This window comes from Talpa europaea (genome assembly GCF_964194135.1).
Source record: "Talpa europaea genome assembly, chromosome: 11".
NCBI classification, from domain to species: Eukaryota; Metazoa; Chordata; class Mammalia; order Eulipotyphla; family Talpidae; genus Talpa; species Talpa europaea.
In genome coordinates, this window is record NC_140078.1 from 81,789,026 (window position 1) to 81,804,900 (window position 15,875).

Consider the following 15,875-nt stretch of genomic DNA (forward strand, 5'->3'; position numbering starts at 1 on the left):
GGGTGTTTAACCTCACTACAGAACAGCCCTACAGAGGAACTCGTGCACCTGTGGTAAAAGTTAAGTGTTTATCCCTGTTCCTTCTGGACTAAAAGAGTTCCCGATTTTCATGTAAAGTATATGATGACCCAGTTAAAAAAAACAACAACAACAATAGCAAAAACCCCCAAATTTCTCAGCCTCCCTTGTAGCTTGGTGTAGTCACAACAACTGCCACATGACCCCAATCCTTTCTTTTGTTCTTTCTTTTTTAACCCTGATGTCTGGAAGGCAAATGTGATGGTTGGAGCACTGGCCACCATCTTAGGCTATGAGGCTAAGGGCCACACCCTTGTAAGCTGGCAGGTACCTGAGTCCCTGAGAATTCTGTGGAACAGTTTGTTGTCATATGGATTCAGGATTTTACATAAGAAATAGGGCCTCCCCAGTGGCGCAGAGGTTGAGCGCTGGGCTGCAAAGCTGCCTACAGCCTCTGTAGCGCTGGTTCGATCCCCGGCTGCTGGTGAGGGTCCCACATGGCGCGCAGACCTCTCCTGCCGTGCCCACTGCTCCCCTCAGCAGTGTATTTTGTCTGTCTGTCTGTCCTGCTCCCTGCTCTGGCTCTGGTAAATTCTCCACCCTCCCGCACATCTGACTGTACCCAGTGCTTAAATGAATAAATAAATAAATAAATAAATATTAAAAAAAAAAAAAAAAGAAAGAAATTAACTTCTAGCTTGTTCAGCCATGATTATTTTGGGTCTCTGTTAATGAATCTTTCTTGTGATAAATTATCTATTAGAAACAGCAGCACAGGTTAAGCTATATACTTAGGAACTTTGACTTTTGTGTATGAAGTATCTCTTAAAATCTTAAACGAAGAAAAAAATATACCCCAGTGAAAGAAGTTGGACACTGATGAGTACCTAGTGCCCAACTCCACTATGAAAAATCTAGAAATGCAAACTATAGTGTGCAAAGTCACTTCAGTGACAACATGGCTTGGGGTGGTGCTGGGGGGATATATGGAATTGTCCTGGCATACAGAAATGTTCTATATTGTGATGGCAATTTTCAGGGTATATGAACACACATGTTAAAACCCATAGATGCAGCTTAAAGTAATCAGTTATGCGTAAATGAAGTAGACATTTAAAAAGAATATTCCTTTACTGAGCAAGAGATTAGCGTATCTGAGAGGTGAAGAATATTCTGAAGACAGTAAGACATTACAAAGCGATTTTGCAGAATTTCTTTGACTTTTCATTTTTATCCTTGTATGAGGCTGTTTTTCTTTCATTTGTTGTAAGTCAGAAGTCCTTATATTTTTCAGCAAAAGAAAGATGGTAAGCATTTTTTTATTTGCTGGTATGAAGAAGATTACTAAAGGTGGCTTAGTGAAAAAATAAATAGGTCAAACCATTTGAACAGTAAAATCTAGTTCTTGTTTTAAAAAGGAGACATACTCACATACACTTGCTAAAAAGATTAGCAGGTCTGCAGCAGACATTAATAGCAGTTCGTTATCTCAGGAATTAGAGATCATGAGTGCCTTTCATTTTCTTTATATCTCTCTGTTATGTGACAATGAATGTGTACTACTTTTATAATCAGGAAAAAGCAACAAAACTATTAATTATGTAATGAAAGAAACATAGGCCTATTTGTCCTGGCTGTGGCAGGCGCTGTTCTCAACTGCCTGGACACACGAACCATAAAAGTCAGGTTGTACATCGTGACCCAAGAACACTGAGCTGAGTTCTTCAAACTTGTTCATACTGGACTCTGCCAATATTTGCTACACCAAATCACTGACTCACTGGGTCTCCTTATCCATTCCATGAATGGCTTGGGCTCAATTACTGCCAAGGTGCTGGTTTCTCAGTGTTCAAACATCACAGCCTGATGCAGACAGAAATAATGGTAACTGATGTTGTTTCAAACAACAACCAGGGGGAGGATACTAAATGGTCCTCAACCCCCATCTGCCTCCCCCTCTCATCAGCCCCTTTGCGTGATCGTAGCAGGCACAAATCCATTTACAGGCTTCCTGCCAATGAAAATCAAAAGCCTTTCTAGCTTCAGACACAGACACAGACCACCCACGAGCACAATCTTTTCCAGAGCCCTCAATCTAGACTCTTTCTTCTCCCCTAGCACCTTTGTTCTGGGCAGGTTCTCACAGCTTCTCTGTTGACCACCAAAAAACATCCAGTCACTTAAAAACAGCTTTGGAGAGGCCCAGGCCAGTGCCGAGCAATTAGGCATTCATGGTACCCCTGCTGTCGAGTGGTCATTAGTTTAATGAGGACTATTAAAAACACATAAAAATCTCAACCAACAAAAATAAACAAAGCAGCCAAAGCCAGTGTCTTAATCGTCTAATAGGCCTTCCGTAATACACAGAATGACCCACCAAGTTTCCAGAAATCTGGATGTGTGCAGCCTTCCAGCCTAAGTCTTTAATTGGCTTTAATTTTTAGAATTTTCACTTACAGGGACACATGACCACACACAGACACACGGGACGTTCTAAAAAGTGCTTTTAAATTCTGACTAGAGAAAGGGTTGTATAATTTAGAGAAAGAGTGGCAAGCATTCATCTGTGCATGTCTCACCTGACAAAGTACAGGGAGAGCCAGATTGCCTCTTTTCCTTCCCTAGGGACTCAAATTCTTGAAAAGTAGCTTTTGCTACAAAAGAAATGACTTGGGAGGCATCTGAGGGGATATTCACATTGAAAACTCTTGTTCATTTTCACTTTTTTGAGCGGGCAACTGAAGCAGCTCTGGTTCTAAGGGGTGATGGATGAAGCCCTAGGCCTGCTCCCAGCTGGCTATTTCCCAGCCAGTGGAACTGGAGAGGGACTTTGACCCAGGCTTTAAAAAGATAAAAGGCAAACAAGTCGAGCACCCAATTGCCCAAACTTCCCTTTACCCTTCAAGCCACTGGCTGACAGAAGCTGCTGCTTTAACCTAATCTTTTCTCTTTACAGACAAAGATAAAACCATTCTTAGAAGAACCTGTCAGTAGCAGACAAATTTTCCTTTGAAAGAACCACCAGCCAAAGCAACCAAACAAGAGAGGAGCATAATTTAGAGGAACAAGTTCCTCTCCTGCTGAAGATAATATGTAGGAGAAGACTAATAAAAAAACTAATAAGATAATATGTAGCAGAAGAACTAACAGGACACTTTGCTCCAGATCAAATGTTCCAACCCAGTAACTCGCCACATTTTCCACATGTGAAAGCTGCCAATTTCCCAAGGAACAGAACACCACAATTCTCCCAGATTTACAAATAAAAGCAAACTGCAAGTGAGAGGGGAACTTTAACCACCCAGGAAAGGCGAGGCAAGACAGGAAGTGATAGACAAAGCTCTCAATTCACTATTCTTCACTGAAGTGAGGGTGAGGGATACAGAGCCATTCTTCAGGATTAAATTCAACCCGGCTAAGGATGGCCTCGGGTGGGGAAACACCCCTCCTGTGCAGAAATAACACGGCTGGCTTTACCTTAAGAGCACCACAAAGTTCAACAGTGTCTGCATCATCAACCACAGTAATTCGAAAATTTGGAGTCTGCAGAAGTTCTTTGAAGAGAAGGCCATTCTCCATTACTTTGCTGCCTAATAAAAAAAACAAAGCAAATTAATAGCAGCCTCCAGTCTTAATTTTTACCTCTAACCACAGTTAGAATAGTTTTGTTTTATTACAAAAGTAACAGTTTCATTACAGAAAGCTTAGAAAATCCATAGGCGAGGAAATGGGGGATGGGGGGGTTTCCATAATTCCACCACAGATGATCACTAACAGTTTGGCATCCATCTTTAACTTACTTAAGGGTGAATCTAGTTTTTCTCAAATCAGGAATATAATATATCCCTCATTTTATAACCTGCTTTCCCCCATTTTATGGTATGAATAATTTTCAATGACATGTTTTCTACATCATTTTAAATAGCTGCTTTGTATCTTACTGTATATGTGTATTATATTTTATCTGAATATTTATTGCTTGATATCCCAAATTACTGCAGGTTTTTGCCACTATAAACACTTAAAGGACAACTCCTGTGTTTACATTTGTAATCGATTATTGTTCAAAACCAATCACCCCTTTTCCATGAGAGACATCACCCCTTTCCGCCCATCTAGGCTTGATCACACGATGTTTTGTACTCACAGAGGCTGGAGCACATCCTCACCCCACCCCACCCCACCCCATAACTTGCTTTGGCCAATGGGTTATTAACAGATGATGCAGCTGAAACTTGCAGACCGCTCCCTGCTGGCTCCTTGTACCTCTGCCCTCACTATGAAGAAAACCTGTCTCTGTTGGTGCAAGGGGTCCTGCAGGAGGTGAGATGAGGGGAGCGGTCACTCTAGCCAGCTACCTGGCCAGTATCAGCTGACCCTCCAGTGGCCCCTCAGATGTGTTAGTTTGCCTCTCTTGTATGCCACCCAGGTGCTATGGTTGTTTGTTATTTAGCATTACCATGGCAATGGAGAACACAACATCAACAAATATTTTTATTGACTAAATTGTGGAGGATGGAAATGCATTCAGAATACTTATTTTTGCTACTGCTCTGTCCCCTCCCTTGGGGAGGTTTCTGGAATGGGATATATGAGAAGGCATTTTCACACATTTGTGAGGTTTTTATTTTGAGATCTTCGATTAAAAAAAGTAAAAACAAAACTTTACATTTAAAGCAGAATGTGAGATCTATTTTGGTCAGTGGGGGATGCTGCGTGAGGTTCAGCTTTTGGAGGCCTCTGGAAATCAGGATGATAGAATTATAGGCAAAGTTGTGGCTCTCAAGTCAAGGTGTCCACACAGACCAGAAAACTCATTCAAAACTACAGCACTGGAGCACTACCTATGCCTGAGTTCCCAGGCTTATTTGCAGAGCACGATTACCTGGGGATCTTTAAAAGCACCAAATTCCAGGGCACTTCTCAGACTAATTAAATCACCGTCTCTGGGGTGGAGGCCTCAGTAATTTTTGAAGCTCCTTAGGTGATTCCAAGGGGCAGAGCAGCTTGCAAACCTCTGATATAAGATCTTCTTTATCTTAGCTTCCTCATGAGTAAAAGAGTACACTCTCAGGACTGTGGTGAAGTCAAATAAGAATCATTTGTGAAAATAGCTTATTTGGTCATATCGAGCACATAAAGGGCCTATGTAATAACGATGGGGACAGGCAGCACTTATATGCTTATGACTGTGATTTTCCCCATTAACAAACAGGTCACCCCTCCCCAGAGGTTTACCAACTTGCCTGCGGTCACACAGCTAGAAGTCGAACCCAAGTTCTAGCCAGGTGCTCTGGCTCCAGAGCTCAAGCTCTGACCCCTGTGCTATGCTGCCTCTTGGGGCTGAGAAAAGACATGGTCAATGAGCCAAGAACAAACATCACAACTAGAGCTACCCTCTTCCAGTGCAGCAAAAAAAGATGATTGCCAATAATTAAAATTACACCCAGAGGTGATATAATGTTGACATAATCTATGGAAGAATACGGAGAGGTAGAGATATAGGAGGTAAATAAGACTAGCCAGAATTTAATGGTTAGTGAAGATGGGTGGTGGATGCGCAGGCGGTAGGTACACGGGATCCAAAACTCAGTTCCACCTACTTCTGTTTAAATTTTGTTTCAAGAAAATTTCCAAATAAGGTGTTTAAAATACCTCCACTCAGATTTCTTAACCTACTAAACATAGAGCTTCCATATGATCCAGCAATTCTACTCCTAGGTATTTACCCAAAGGACACAGAAACAGCAATTCCAAAGAGCACTTGCACCCCTATGTTTATAGCAGCACTGTTTACAATAGCTAAGCTTTGGAAACAGCCCAAATGCCCAAAAATAGATGACTGGATCAAGAAGATGTGGTACATATACACCGTGGAATATTACTCAGCATTCAAAAAAGATAAACACATGCAATTTGCAGCAACATGGATGGCGCTGGAAGGGATCATGCTCAGTGAAATAAGCCAGAAAGAAAAAGAAAAATACTGGATGGTCTCACTCATAGCAGGAATCTAGAAAACTTAAATAAGGGACCAGGAAAATGAATAACTATAAGAAAGTGAAAATCAAAATCAACAAACAACTATGAACCAGAGACACTCTATGGGGGGTAGGGGGTGGGGAGCGGAGGGACTGGGGTCAAAATAAGGGGGTTGCAATTGTATGGGGAATATAAAAATAAAATTTATTAAAAAAATAAAATACCTCCACTCAATACTTAGTAACTCATCGTAGGGTAAATGGAAGTGATCAGATTTTTTCTACCCTCCTGCTGTTAGCATCAATGATCAACACCTATAGTCTTATAGTCTTACACGTGTACCTGATGGTGGCACCTGGAGAAGGGTATACGCATGTGTAAGTGGGCACACCAAGCCTGGAGGTGGAGCTACAAGCGCAGGAGTAGAGGAAAGAGAGAGGACCATGCAGCAGAGAGCAGTGACCAGTGGAGACCACGAGAGAACACCAGAGAGCCCAGAGTGAAGATCTGTGGGGGCTAGAAGGCAGGCTAACCTCCTGGTTCCCCGGGGCCCCTGGCACCCCTGCCTGCTCTATACCTGGTTGCTTCACAACAAGTGGTGTAGAAAGATGATTAAAAGCCTGAAAAAGCCACTGAAGGCTCCAGGACACCTCCTTTACCCGTCTGCATGGATCATAAAAAACCTGCCCTGTGCCTTGCTGGCACTATGCCCATTTTCTTTCTATCCTACAGGCACTTCCATCATGTCATTTAGCTGAGTTCTTTTTCCAAATAATTAGAACTGTGTCCGTTCAAGCAAACCGTCATCTTCCTTTTTAAGCAGTCACCAGACCATCTAGCTGTTTTTGTGCAATGCTGTTGCATCATCTGGGTTGGGTAAACTAGCCCCCAGCCCCACATCATAACAACATTACTGTGTTTCTCCTCTGCCCTCACCGGGCCATGGCTCAGTGCTTCCAAAGGAGAGATGCTCACAGCCCCACAGATCAGTCCCTAACTCAAGTTCCTTTAATCTGGCCACCTGCAGCTAAAACTTCACTGCTGCCATAAACAACCAACAGGCAGGGAGCTGGGCATTCTCCATTTACCACTGACATAAGTCAGTGGGGGGAGGGGTGTCTGTTGCTTCCTCTGTGGCTGCAAAGCCTGCCCAGTATCTGCTAGAGAGGTGGACCTGACTTACAGCAATCACATATTTTCTCAAAGGTACCTCTGAAGGCTATTATTTTAAATTATGGGTAAGGAAGCACTAAAATTATTAGCAGTTATAAACAGTGACAAGGCAAGTGGGAACCCAGGTGTTCTGGTACAGAATAAGTAATGCCAAACAATCAAGTGGGAGGGCTGCCCCAAACTCGATACAAAGGCAAAAAAAGGAAAATCCTCTTTCTCTTCAATACCAAGTTTCAGACAGAACCTAATTAGTAAGATTCCTTTATAACTCTCATTTCAGTCTGTGATTTCATATTTGTTTGTATGCTGAAAAGTTCTGCAAGGAGTTTATCCTTGACATTTAATGCCAAGCCTGATACATAATAGGCTTTGAAAAATATTTGTGGGATGACAAGTAAATCTCAGATTCTGTGAAGTCAGTTCCCAGAAAGAAGGTAGCTCTCGCCACAAGGGGGCACCATAGTTCACTCTGCAGCCTAGCCTTTATTCAAGACCCAGAAAACAATGCCATTTTTCCTTCTTCCTCCACATAAGACCCAAGTAGGTTAAGATTCTTGAATCTATCATAATAAAATTCAGCTGATTGCTAATGTCATCTAGAGAGGTAATCTGGATAACCACAGTACAGTTATCAAATACAGGACATTTAATGTTGATACAATTATCTAACGATCCGTACTCAGACCTCACCAATCACCCCAATATCATCTTGCATGGCACCCTTCCTTCCTCCAACCCAGGATCCAGTACAGGATCTTGACTGCATTTAGCAGTCATGCCCTCTTAGTCTCTTTCATCAGGGGCACTCCCTTAGCCATTCATGACATTGACATATTTGAAAAGCACCGGCAGGTTGTTTTGCAACATGTCCTTTACTTTGGGCTTGTCTGGTGTTTCCCCATGATTAAATTCAGGTGAAATAGCAATTTAGAAAAGATCACCTTCATGTTAAACCTTTCAGTGTTTTGTTTAATCCAGGTCACCCTTGCCAACCACAGCCCAACCCACAGAGAAAGCAATGGATCAACAGGAGCCAGAGGGCAGAAGCAGCTTCTGTACATTTTTCTTTTCCCAAAACAAAAAGCCTAATGCACCTGGCCAGAAACTTTCCCAGGACAAATAGGGCTAGAGGCAGGTAAAAACCCTCCTTAAAGCCTAGAGGTACATGCAAGGTTTAATTCAAGATTAGAGGTGAAACTCAGCCTTACAGGATACTTGTAATAACAAATCACCGGCTGACAGAACTGATTGCCAACTGATTCCTGGCAAACAGGATTGAGTTGGAACCACTAGCTAATTTTTTTTAAACAATAAAATTACATAACTTCATGGGCTGCATTAAAATCACAGATGGCTAAAATGCTCAATTGTGAAAAATAAAAACTGTGATATGGACTAGTACATACATGTAAATACTTTTTTCTAGGAGGATACTTAGAAGCTAACAGTGACCCTTGGGAAGAGGGAATCGGTGGGAGATGCCAATTTAAGTCTAATTTTATACCTCTCACACTGCTTGCATTTTCTTACCTGTGCCGATATCACAGGTACTGTTGTCAATCTGGACAACAGTATTATAGACATTCTGTTTTCTTTATATTATTTGTGGTGCCTCTCCAAAAACATTATTTCTCAAAAGAGAGTTTTAAGTGCCGAGATATGGAACTGTTGATGGGCTATTATGCTATGAAGACTATTAGAAGTTGTTTGCTGTATATTAAATAAAATGATTACAAAGCGGTATATAACTTAACAACATAGTTTATACAAATAGAAAAATGAAATGAATAAAAAAAGTTTTCTTTTGATGATCTCAATTTTCAACAATAATGAAGTAATAACTATGCAATTAAAAATAATGGAGAAAAAAGGAAAAATGCTTTAACCTGCAGGCATGTATAAGCTACCTATTCCCATCTATCTCATGTTAAGAGGGCCTGACCTCTTTCAGAGTTTCCTTTTGAAAAGCTGTCAAGGAGAAAGGATTCCCAGTGCTCGAGTGTTTGTCAAGGGTGGAAGTAAGTCCTGAATTGGTAAATACACTTAAACTGTGCAAGGCACCTGCAAATACAATAATCCTCTTCTCTGACAATTTTTTTTTTTTTTTTTTTTTGTTTATACATGCACTGGGTACAGTCAGAAGCACGGGAGGGTGAGAGAATTCACCAGAACCAGAGCGGGGAGCAGAGCAGGCAGAAGGACCGAAGTACACTGCTGAGGGGAGCAGCGGGCGGCAGGAGAGGTCTGCGGGCCATGTGGGACCCTCCTCCGGTGGCCAGAGAGCAGCCGGGGGATCGAACCGGCGCCCGCAGAGGCCGCGGGCAGCTTCGCAACCCAGCGCTCAACCGCTGCGCCACCGGGGAGGCCCATTCTCTGACAATTTTTAATATGGTACATTGGCACTTGAGAATTCTCAAAGTCCTCTGAAAAGACACAAAAGTGTTCACAACACCCATGTTGTGTAAGAGTATAAAGGATTGTCTACTTCAGGAAACGGGACCCACATTCACGCCAGCGTTGGTTGTTAGCTTGTGACCCTGGTGTGGGTAACTGAGTCTAGGCTTCTTCACCTCATTATGGGGATTATTCTCATCAGTGTTTAGATCTCACCGGACTCCAGTGAAGATTCAAATACTGACATTTGTGAGCCTAAGGCAGAAGAGTCCCACCATGGATGTGCACACTTCTTGGTACAGGTAATCTTGTTTGTTTGCATTAAATCCTGCTGATTGATTCATCATCAGGTCATTAGGTCAGTATTAGGTGAAATGGCCTCCTTGGCTTTACTTTCATTCTGGAGGTTGTTGAAACAGATGAATTTCACAGAATGGCCTCCTCATATAAAATTCCCACCCCACTCAGTGTCCACCCAGGAATGTTAAGGGAGCAGGGAAGAATCCACTATAAAATGCTGGTAATGGAAAATGTACATATTGGCACATCCATTGTCCAGGCGCCCAAGCCCCGCCGCGCTCACCGATGGTGGTCTCACAGAACTTCTCCGCAGCCACCTCGCCAGCGATGTTGGCTCCCATCAGCACACTGATGTCAATGCCCATCTTCTCCCGGATGATGTCAGAAATGAGTTTCAGCCCCTCGGGGCCCTCGTCTATGCCCTGTAAGGATGTCAAGAAGTTAGGGGAACACACCCCACCAAATGAAAGAGGCATGAGATGGTTCTTTATCAGTATTCTAGATTCAGACATTCACTGGCACACACAACTTGAAATCTCTCACACCAGAGTAAACACAGACTGCATGTACTATTTAAGCAAAAACTAAAATGAAATGGTAATACGAACAAGCACTCACCAAAAGCACGTAAGTACCCAGGTTGAGAAACAGAACATGACCGATACCACTGAGGTCCCCCGTGTGTCTCTACCAAAGTTCATCCTCTTCTTCCACCCTCCCCGAGTTCCCCACTAGGGTGAACTAATGTTCTGAATGTAGTAGGTCTTGCTTTTCTTGACCATTTTGCTGGGTGTAACAATATATGTCATTATGTCTGTTTTTGAAAACCTAAAAATGGAATTATACCATATATGTGTGATGTGCTATTTTGTGCAACATTATTAATTTGGAGATGTAGCTACTATGAATGTTCTGGGTCATTCCTGTTCACTACCGTGTATGAATGTTCTGGGTCATTCCTGTTCACTACCGTGTAGTATTTCAATAGTTCACCTTTAATTACCAATTCTATTGCTGATTGATATTTGGGTTGCTCCAGCTTGCTTTTATAAACATTCATCTATGAATGTTCTGAAATAGGATCTCTTGCAAGGGTTCTTAATTTTTTTTATGATATCCCTGGCAGTCTGGTGAAGTTTATGGTATCATTCTTAGAATTTCATATGCATAAATCAAAATATATAAGATTACCCAGGAAACCAGTTGAAATAAATTATCAAAATTAAAAAAAAAAAAGCTGTGGTAGAGTAACATGCTGTTTGTTAATGCAATTAGAAAGAGATCTCATAATTACCATAATTTCAAGGTCATGATAAGGATAAGTGATACCTTGAGAGATTTGAATCCGTTGTAAAGTGACCTGAAAATATTTGTGATTTCTACTAACAACAGGGTCACAGATCTTGAAATGAATAATGAAATCTGAGTAAGGTTCAGATTTCACTGAACCTCCAGAGGGGTTGTGGCCTGAATTTATACATGTGGCATGAAGGAAATGTTCATTTCAGCTAGAGGTTAAAATGAATGAAAATGGAATCTTTTCCCCACCCCACCTGCACATTTAAGTGCACACTTCGGAATTTTGTCTATGGATTTCTGGAGGTGGGTCATAGACTTCTGGCTCAAAACTCCCTCTTTAGGGTTTATCTAGTTAATTAATTAATTAATTCCCCAGTTAATGCCAACCACTGGTGATTTCCAGATCACAGGCTAAGACTCAGGCACTGGAGGGAAGGTTCTTTCTGACAGCAAGATTCATCAGGAAGAGTCCACACTCCTATCACCACTACTCCCCTTCTGCCCCTCCTAAATCTGAGATAAGCCAGGCCTGCTGGATTTTGATTACTCTCCCGGCACATTTTAAAACAACAAAACAACTGCCACAACCTCCTCTCCAGTTCCATATTCCCAACAGATGAAAGTGAGAGGAAATGGAATTTTTTCCCAGTAACCAATAGCTGGTGCTGTTCTCCCAGCCGGCATGCTCACAGGTTACCTTAATGAGAGTGATTCCCAGCGCTTTCTTGGGCACTCTGCCGGTGATCTCATCGCAGATTCTGTGGATGAACTGGTGGGGGATGACAAACACCAGCAGGTCTGCATCCTGCACAGCCTCACTGAGGTTTGGGACAGCGACCTGCAAAGGCGCGAGGTGGAAACTTACCCCTCTCCCAAATACACCCATGCCCCGACAATTCACCAGACGCTAAGTGCAGAGCCCTGGGCAGACAGACGTACAGGCCACTGTGGCATGTGCCTTTCCTTCCCCATTCAGGACATGTGGCTCCAGCCCTGAAGTCCTGCCTCTGCTACTGGCCACCTGGGCAATGACTTACCCTCTCCATGCCTCTCAGTTTCCTTATCTGTAAAAGGGAATCATGGGAATACTATGTGGCTTGTTCTCTGTTGTGCTCAACCACTCCCCAACACTCACTCCATTTTCTGCCGTTCTTAGCCCCAACTTTGTTCCCCAGGGAGGCTGCTCTCCACTGAGCTCTTCTGGGCACCCTTGTTCTCTGCCCGCCATCAGGGGGGCTTCAGTCACTGGGGGCCACTGTCAGGAGAGCCAAGGGTGGGAGGAAAGACTTGACTTCACTCTACAGCTGCAGAGTGAAGTTCCTGAGAGACAGCCCAAGCCTCCAAGCTCCCTCAGGCGGGTTTGGTGAAACGGTTCTGTCCCCTTGCCTTTTTGGGAGTAGTAATGGCTTCCTGCTGTGGCTCACTTCTGGGCACTCCCCCAAGTCCTGCTGGTTCCCTCCACCCTGCTTGCATGTCTGTAACAGCCCCACACTGATGCTTTCTGACAAGTCACAAGCCTTCTGGGAGCGCTGCTGTGAGAAGGAATAACACAGAACCGTGTCTGGAAAACACTCAGTACATATCAACTCTTATGATGTTTTCTTTCCTCCATATGAGTAACACAGATGGGTTTTAAATGTAACATGGGCAAGGGAAAGCCGCGCACCCCTGGGCAGAGGAGAGGGCCCCTCCGGAGGACACAAAAATATTAAACCTTTATTTAACTTTTGGGTTGACAGTGGTTCCTGTGCTAACAGTCTCATCATCACCTGGGAACTTGTCAGAAAGGCAAATGTATAGGCTCCACTGGAGATCTGATGAATCAGAAACTCTGAGGGTGGATGCAGTGATCCCTGTTCAGTTCTCCACGCGATTCTGTGGGATGTGAAATTTTGAAAAGCACCAGGGAAAATTACCCCAATGAAAATCAAAAAGCTAAACCCAGGGAAGGAAGAGTTAACTTTGAGGCTTCTCACTGAACTGATGTTCTAATTTTCAGAAGCATTTCAGCCAAATTTGTAGATATGATCACAACCCCACAACCAATAGAAACTGTCTTGGTGTAATGTTATATTCCATAGGATTCCACCTACAGCATGGAGAAAACACTTCCCCTCCCCTCCCCCAGCTTTCTCTTCACCATTTCCATGGTCCCTGGACTCATTCAGAGCACAAATAATACCAGTCACTATTCTAGGGGCTGAGGAAACATCAGTGAAGGCAGGCCTACGCAAGACGCCGAATGCAGAGAATTAGTAAGAAGAAAAATAAAAATTGGACCTCAAATTTTAAAACATTTATGCTTCAAAGGATATCATCAAGGAAATGATTCCCTTCAAAAGTGAAGACCCATAGTACTGGAGAAAATCAACTTATTAAAAACACAAGTAATAAATTTTTTTTTAGATGGGCAAGGATTTGGATACACGTTTCTCCCAGGAAGATAAACACATGTCCAACAAACACATGAAAAGATGCTCAACAAGAACAGCCATCAGGCAAATGAAAATCAAAACCATAGTGAAATAGCACTTTACCCACTACAGAAAGGTAGGCTCAAAAGTAGGTAGGGACAAATACTGGTAAGGATGATGATAGGAATGGAAAATGGTGCAGCTGCTTTGGAAGAGAGTTGGACAGTTCTTCAAGAGTTAAACACAGAACTGCCATCTATACTCAAAAAATTGAAAATGCTCATACATTAGGTGGTAGGCAGGGTGAGAAAATGTACTCCTGGAACTTGTACAGGGCTTTAAACTTAAGTTACCTCAATAAAAAAGTGTTTATATAAAACGTTGTACACACATGCTCACAGCAGTATTATTAGTAACAGCAACAGTGTGGAAACAATTCAGGCTTCCATCAAACGATGAGTGGCTAACCAAAATACAGTAGACCCATAAAATAAAATGTTATTTAGCCATAAGAAGAAATGAAGTTCTGATTCATGCTACACCATGGATGAACCTTGGGACTGTGTTAAGTCAAAGAAGCCAGCCCCAGAAGACAGCAGATTATATGTGGCGCCATGTATATGAAATGTCCAGAATAGGCATGGCTGAAGAGACAGAAAGTAGATGAGTAGCTCCGTGGGGGAGGAGCAGGGCAGAGAAAATAGGAAGTTACCATTCAAGGGCATGAGGTCTCTTTTAGGGTGATGAAAATAGTCTAACATTGATTATAATGATGGTTGCACAATGTTGTGAAAATTCCAGAAGCTACTGAAATGTAGGCCTTACATGAGTGAATTGTAGGGTCTGTGAATTTTATCTCAGTAAAGCCTTTTTAAAACAAGAGCTGGTAGGGCTCAGAAGAGAAAGATGATAGGCAGTGACAACTATATTTCATGGACAATGCGTTGATTATAAACCCAGGCTCAGGAATGAATCTACCAGGAATTGAACTCTAGTCTCCAGCTTTGTGAAATCTAACAAGCTTATCAACCTCTCCAAACTGTGATCTCTTCCCCTGTAAATTCAGAATCATTGTCTTGATAGGAAAACTCATAGCCTCCATCTAAGAGGGTTACTGATGGGATTAAATGAGACAATATGTCCAAGCTACTTAGTAGAATGCTTGACACTGGTGAACACCAGAACCAAAAACAAACAAAAATCTTCACTAAGCAAGGTCTTTGAATCTCCAAATATCCTGCATTTTTCAGTTTACACATCTGTCTCTCCTGTTGGACTCCTTGGGGGAAGCACCATAATCTTACTCCTCTTTGTGGTCCAAGCACCAGCACTGGGCTTTGCAGGTACTGTACATGCTCATAAACATTTGGTGAGCGAATATAAATAGTGACAGGTATTTTATTAACAAAGGAGATGAGTTTCTCTGGCTAACCATAGGGATCAGGCAGTCACAGTGGTCTGGTTTCCAGACGATTAGAGAAAGCCACTGAGGAATGAATCCGGCAACAGAAGTTCATAAATTCCACTCAGACAAGTGGCAGGTACATCCTTCTCATTCCCCACACTCATTTTCTCTTCCCCACAAGTCACTAGAATAAGGCCAGGCAATAACCTATATCTTTCCTCCCAGACCTAATAAGCTTGAATTTTTAGCTGTCTTATAATTTTCCATTTTCTCCTGTCTCCTGTAATTTAGGCCTTGACCCTGTTTTAATCACAGACCCAGTGTATTAGCTGTTCTAGTGAGTACAACTAAGCCCATGTACTTCGAAATATCAGAGCCACATGGGGATACAAGAAAGCAAAGGCAAGGTCAACTCCAGCTTTGAAGTGGCCAACCCACCGATTGAACTGTGTCCCTACCACCAACATATTGAAATTCTAATCCCAGTACCCTGGAATATGACTATTTGCAGATGGGGTCTTCAAAGAGGTCATGAAATTAAATGAGGCCACTAGAGTAGCCCCAATAAAATAGGACCAATGCTCATTGAAGAGGACATCAGGGAGACCATCCACAGACACAGGAAGTAGAGGGCCACTGACAAGCCAGGGAGAGAGGCCACAGAAGAACCTAATTTGGCTGACACTTGAATCTTGGACTGTGAGCCTCCAGAATTGTGAGAAAATTAATTTCTGTCATTTAAGTTACTTGACCTGTGATGCTTTGTTGTAGCAGCCCTAAAAAGTTAATACAAAGCCCATTTCCAGAGTAAAAAAATTCAAAACCAACCAAGCAAACAACTTGGTAGAATAAAGCACCAGGGGAAAAGGAAGTCACTTTCCAATTTCCCC

The 15,875-nt window shown here is 42.5% G+C and overlaps 1 protein-coding gene across 1 annotated transcript in view; it reads right to left on the bottom strand.

Moving 5' to 3' along the window:
- Positions 1-15,875, bottom strand: part of GPD1L (glycerol-3-phosphate dehydrogenase 1 like) — a gene marked incomplete at both ends in the record, with an annotated part of 41,755 nt that overhangs the window by 13,367 nt on the left and 12,513 nt on the right. Inside the window, 3 exons of the mRNA XM_084248015.1 lie at positions 3,496-3,608; positions 10,151-10,289; positions 11,864-12,004. Of these exons, the coding sequence (XP_084104141.1) occupies positions 3,496-3,608; positions 10,151-10,289; positions 11,864-12,004 (393 nt within the window). The remainder of the gene's footprint in view (positions 1-3,495; positions 3,609-10,150; positions 10,290-11,863; positions 12,005-15,875) is intronic.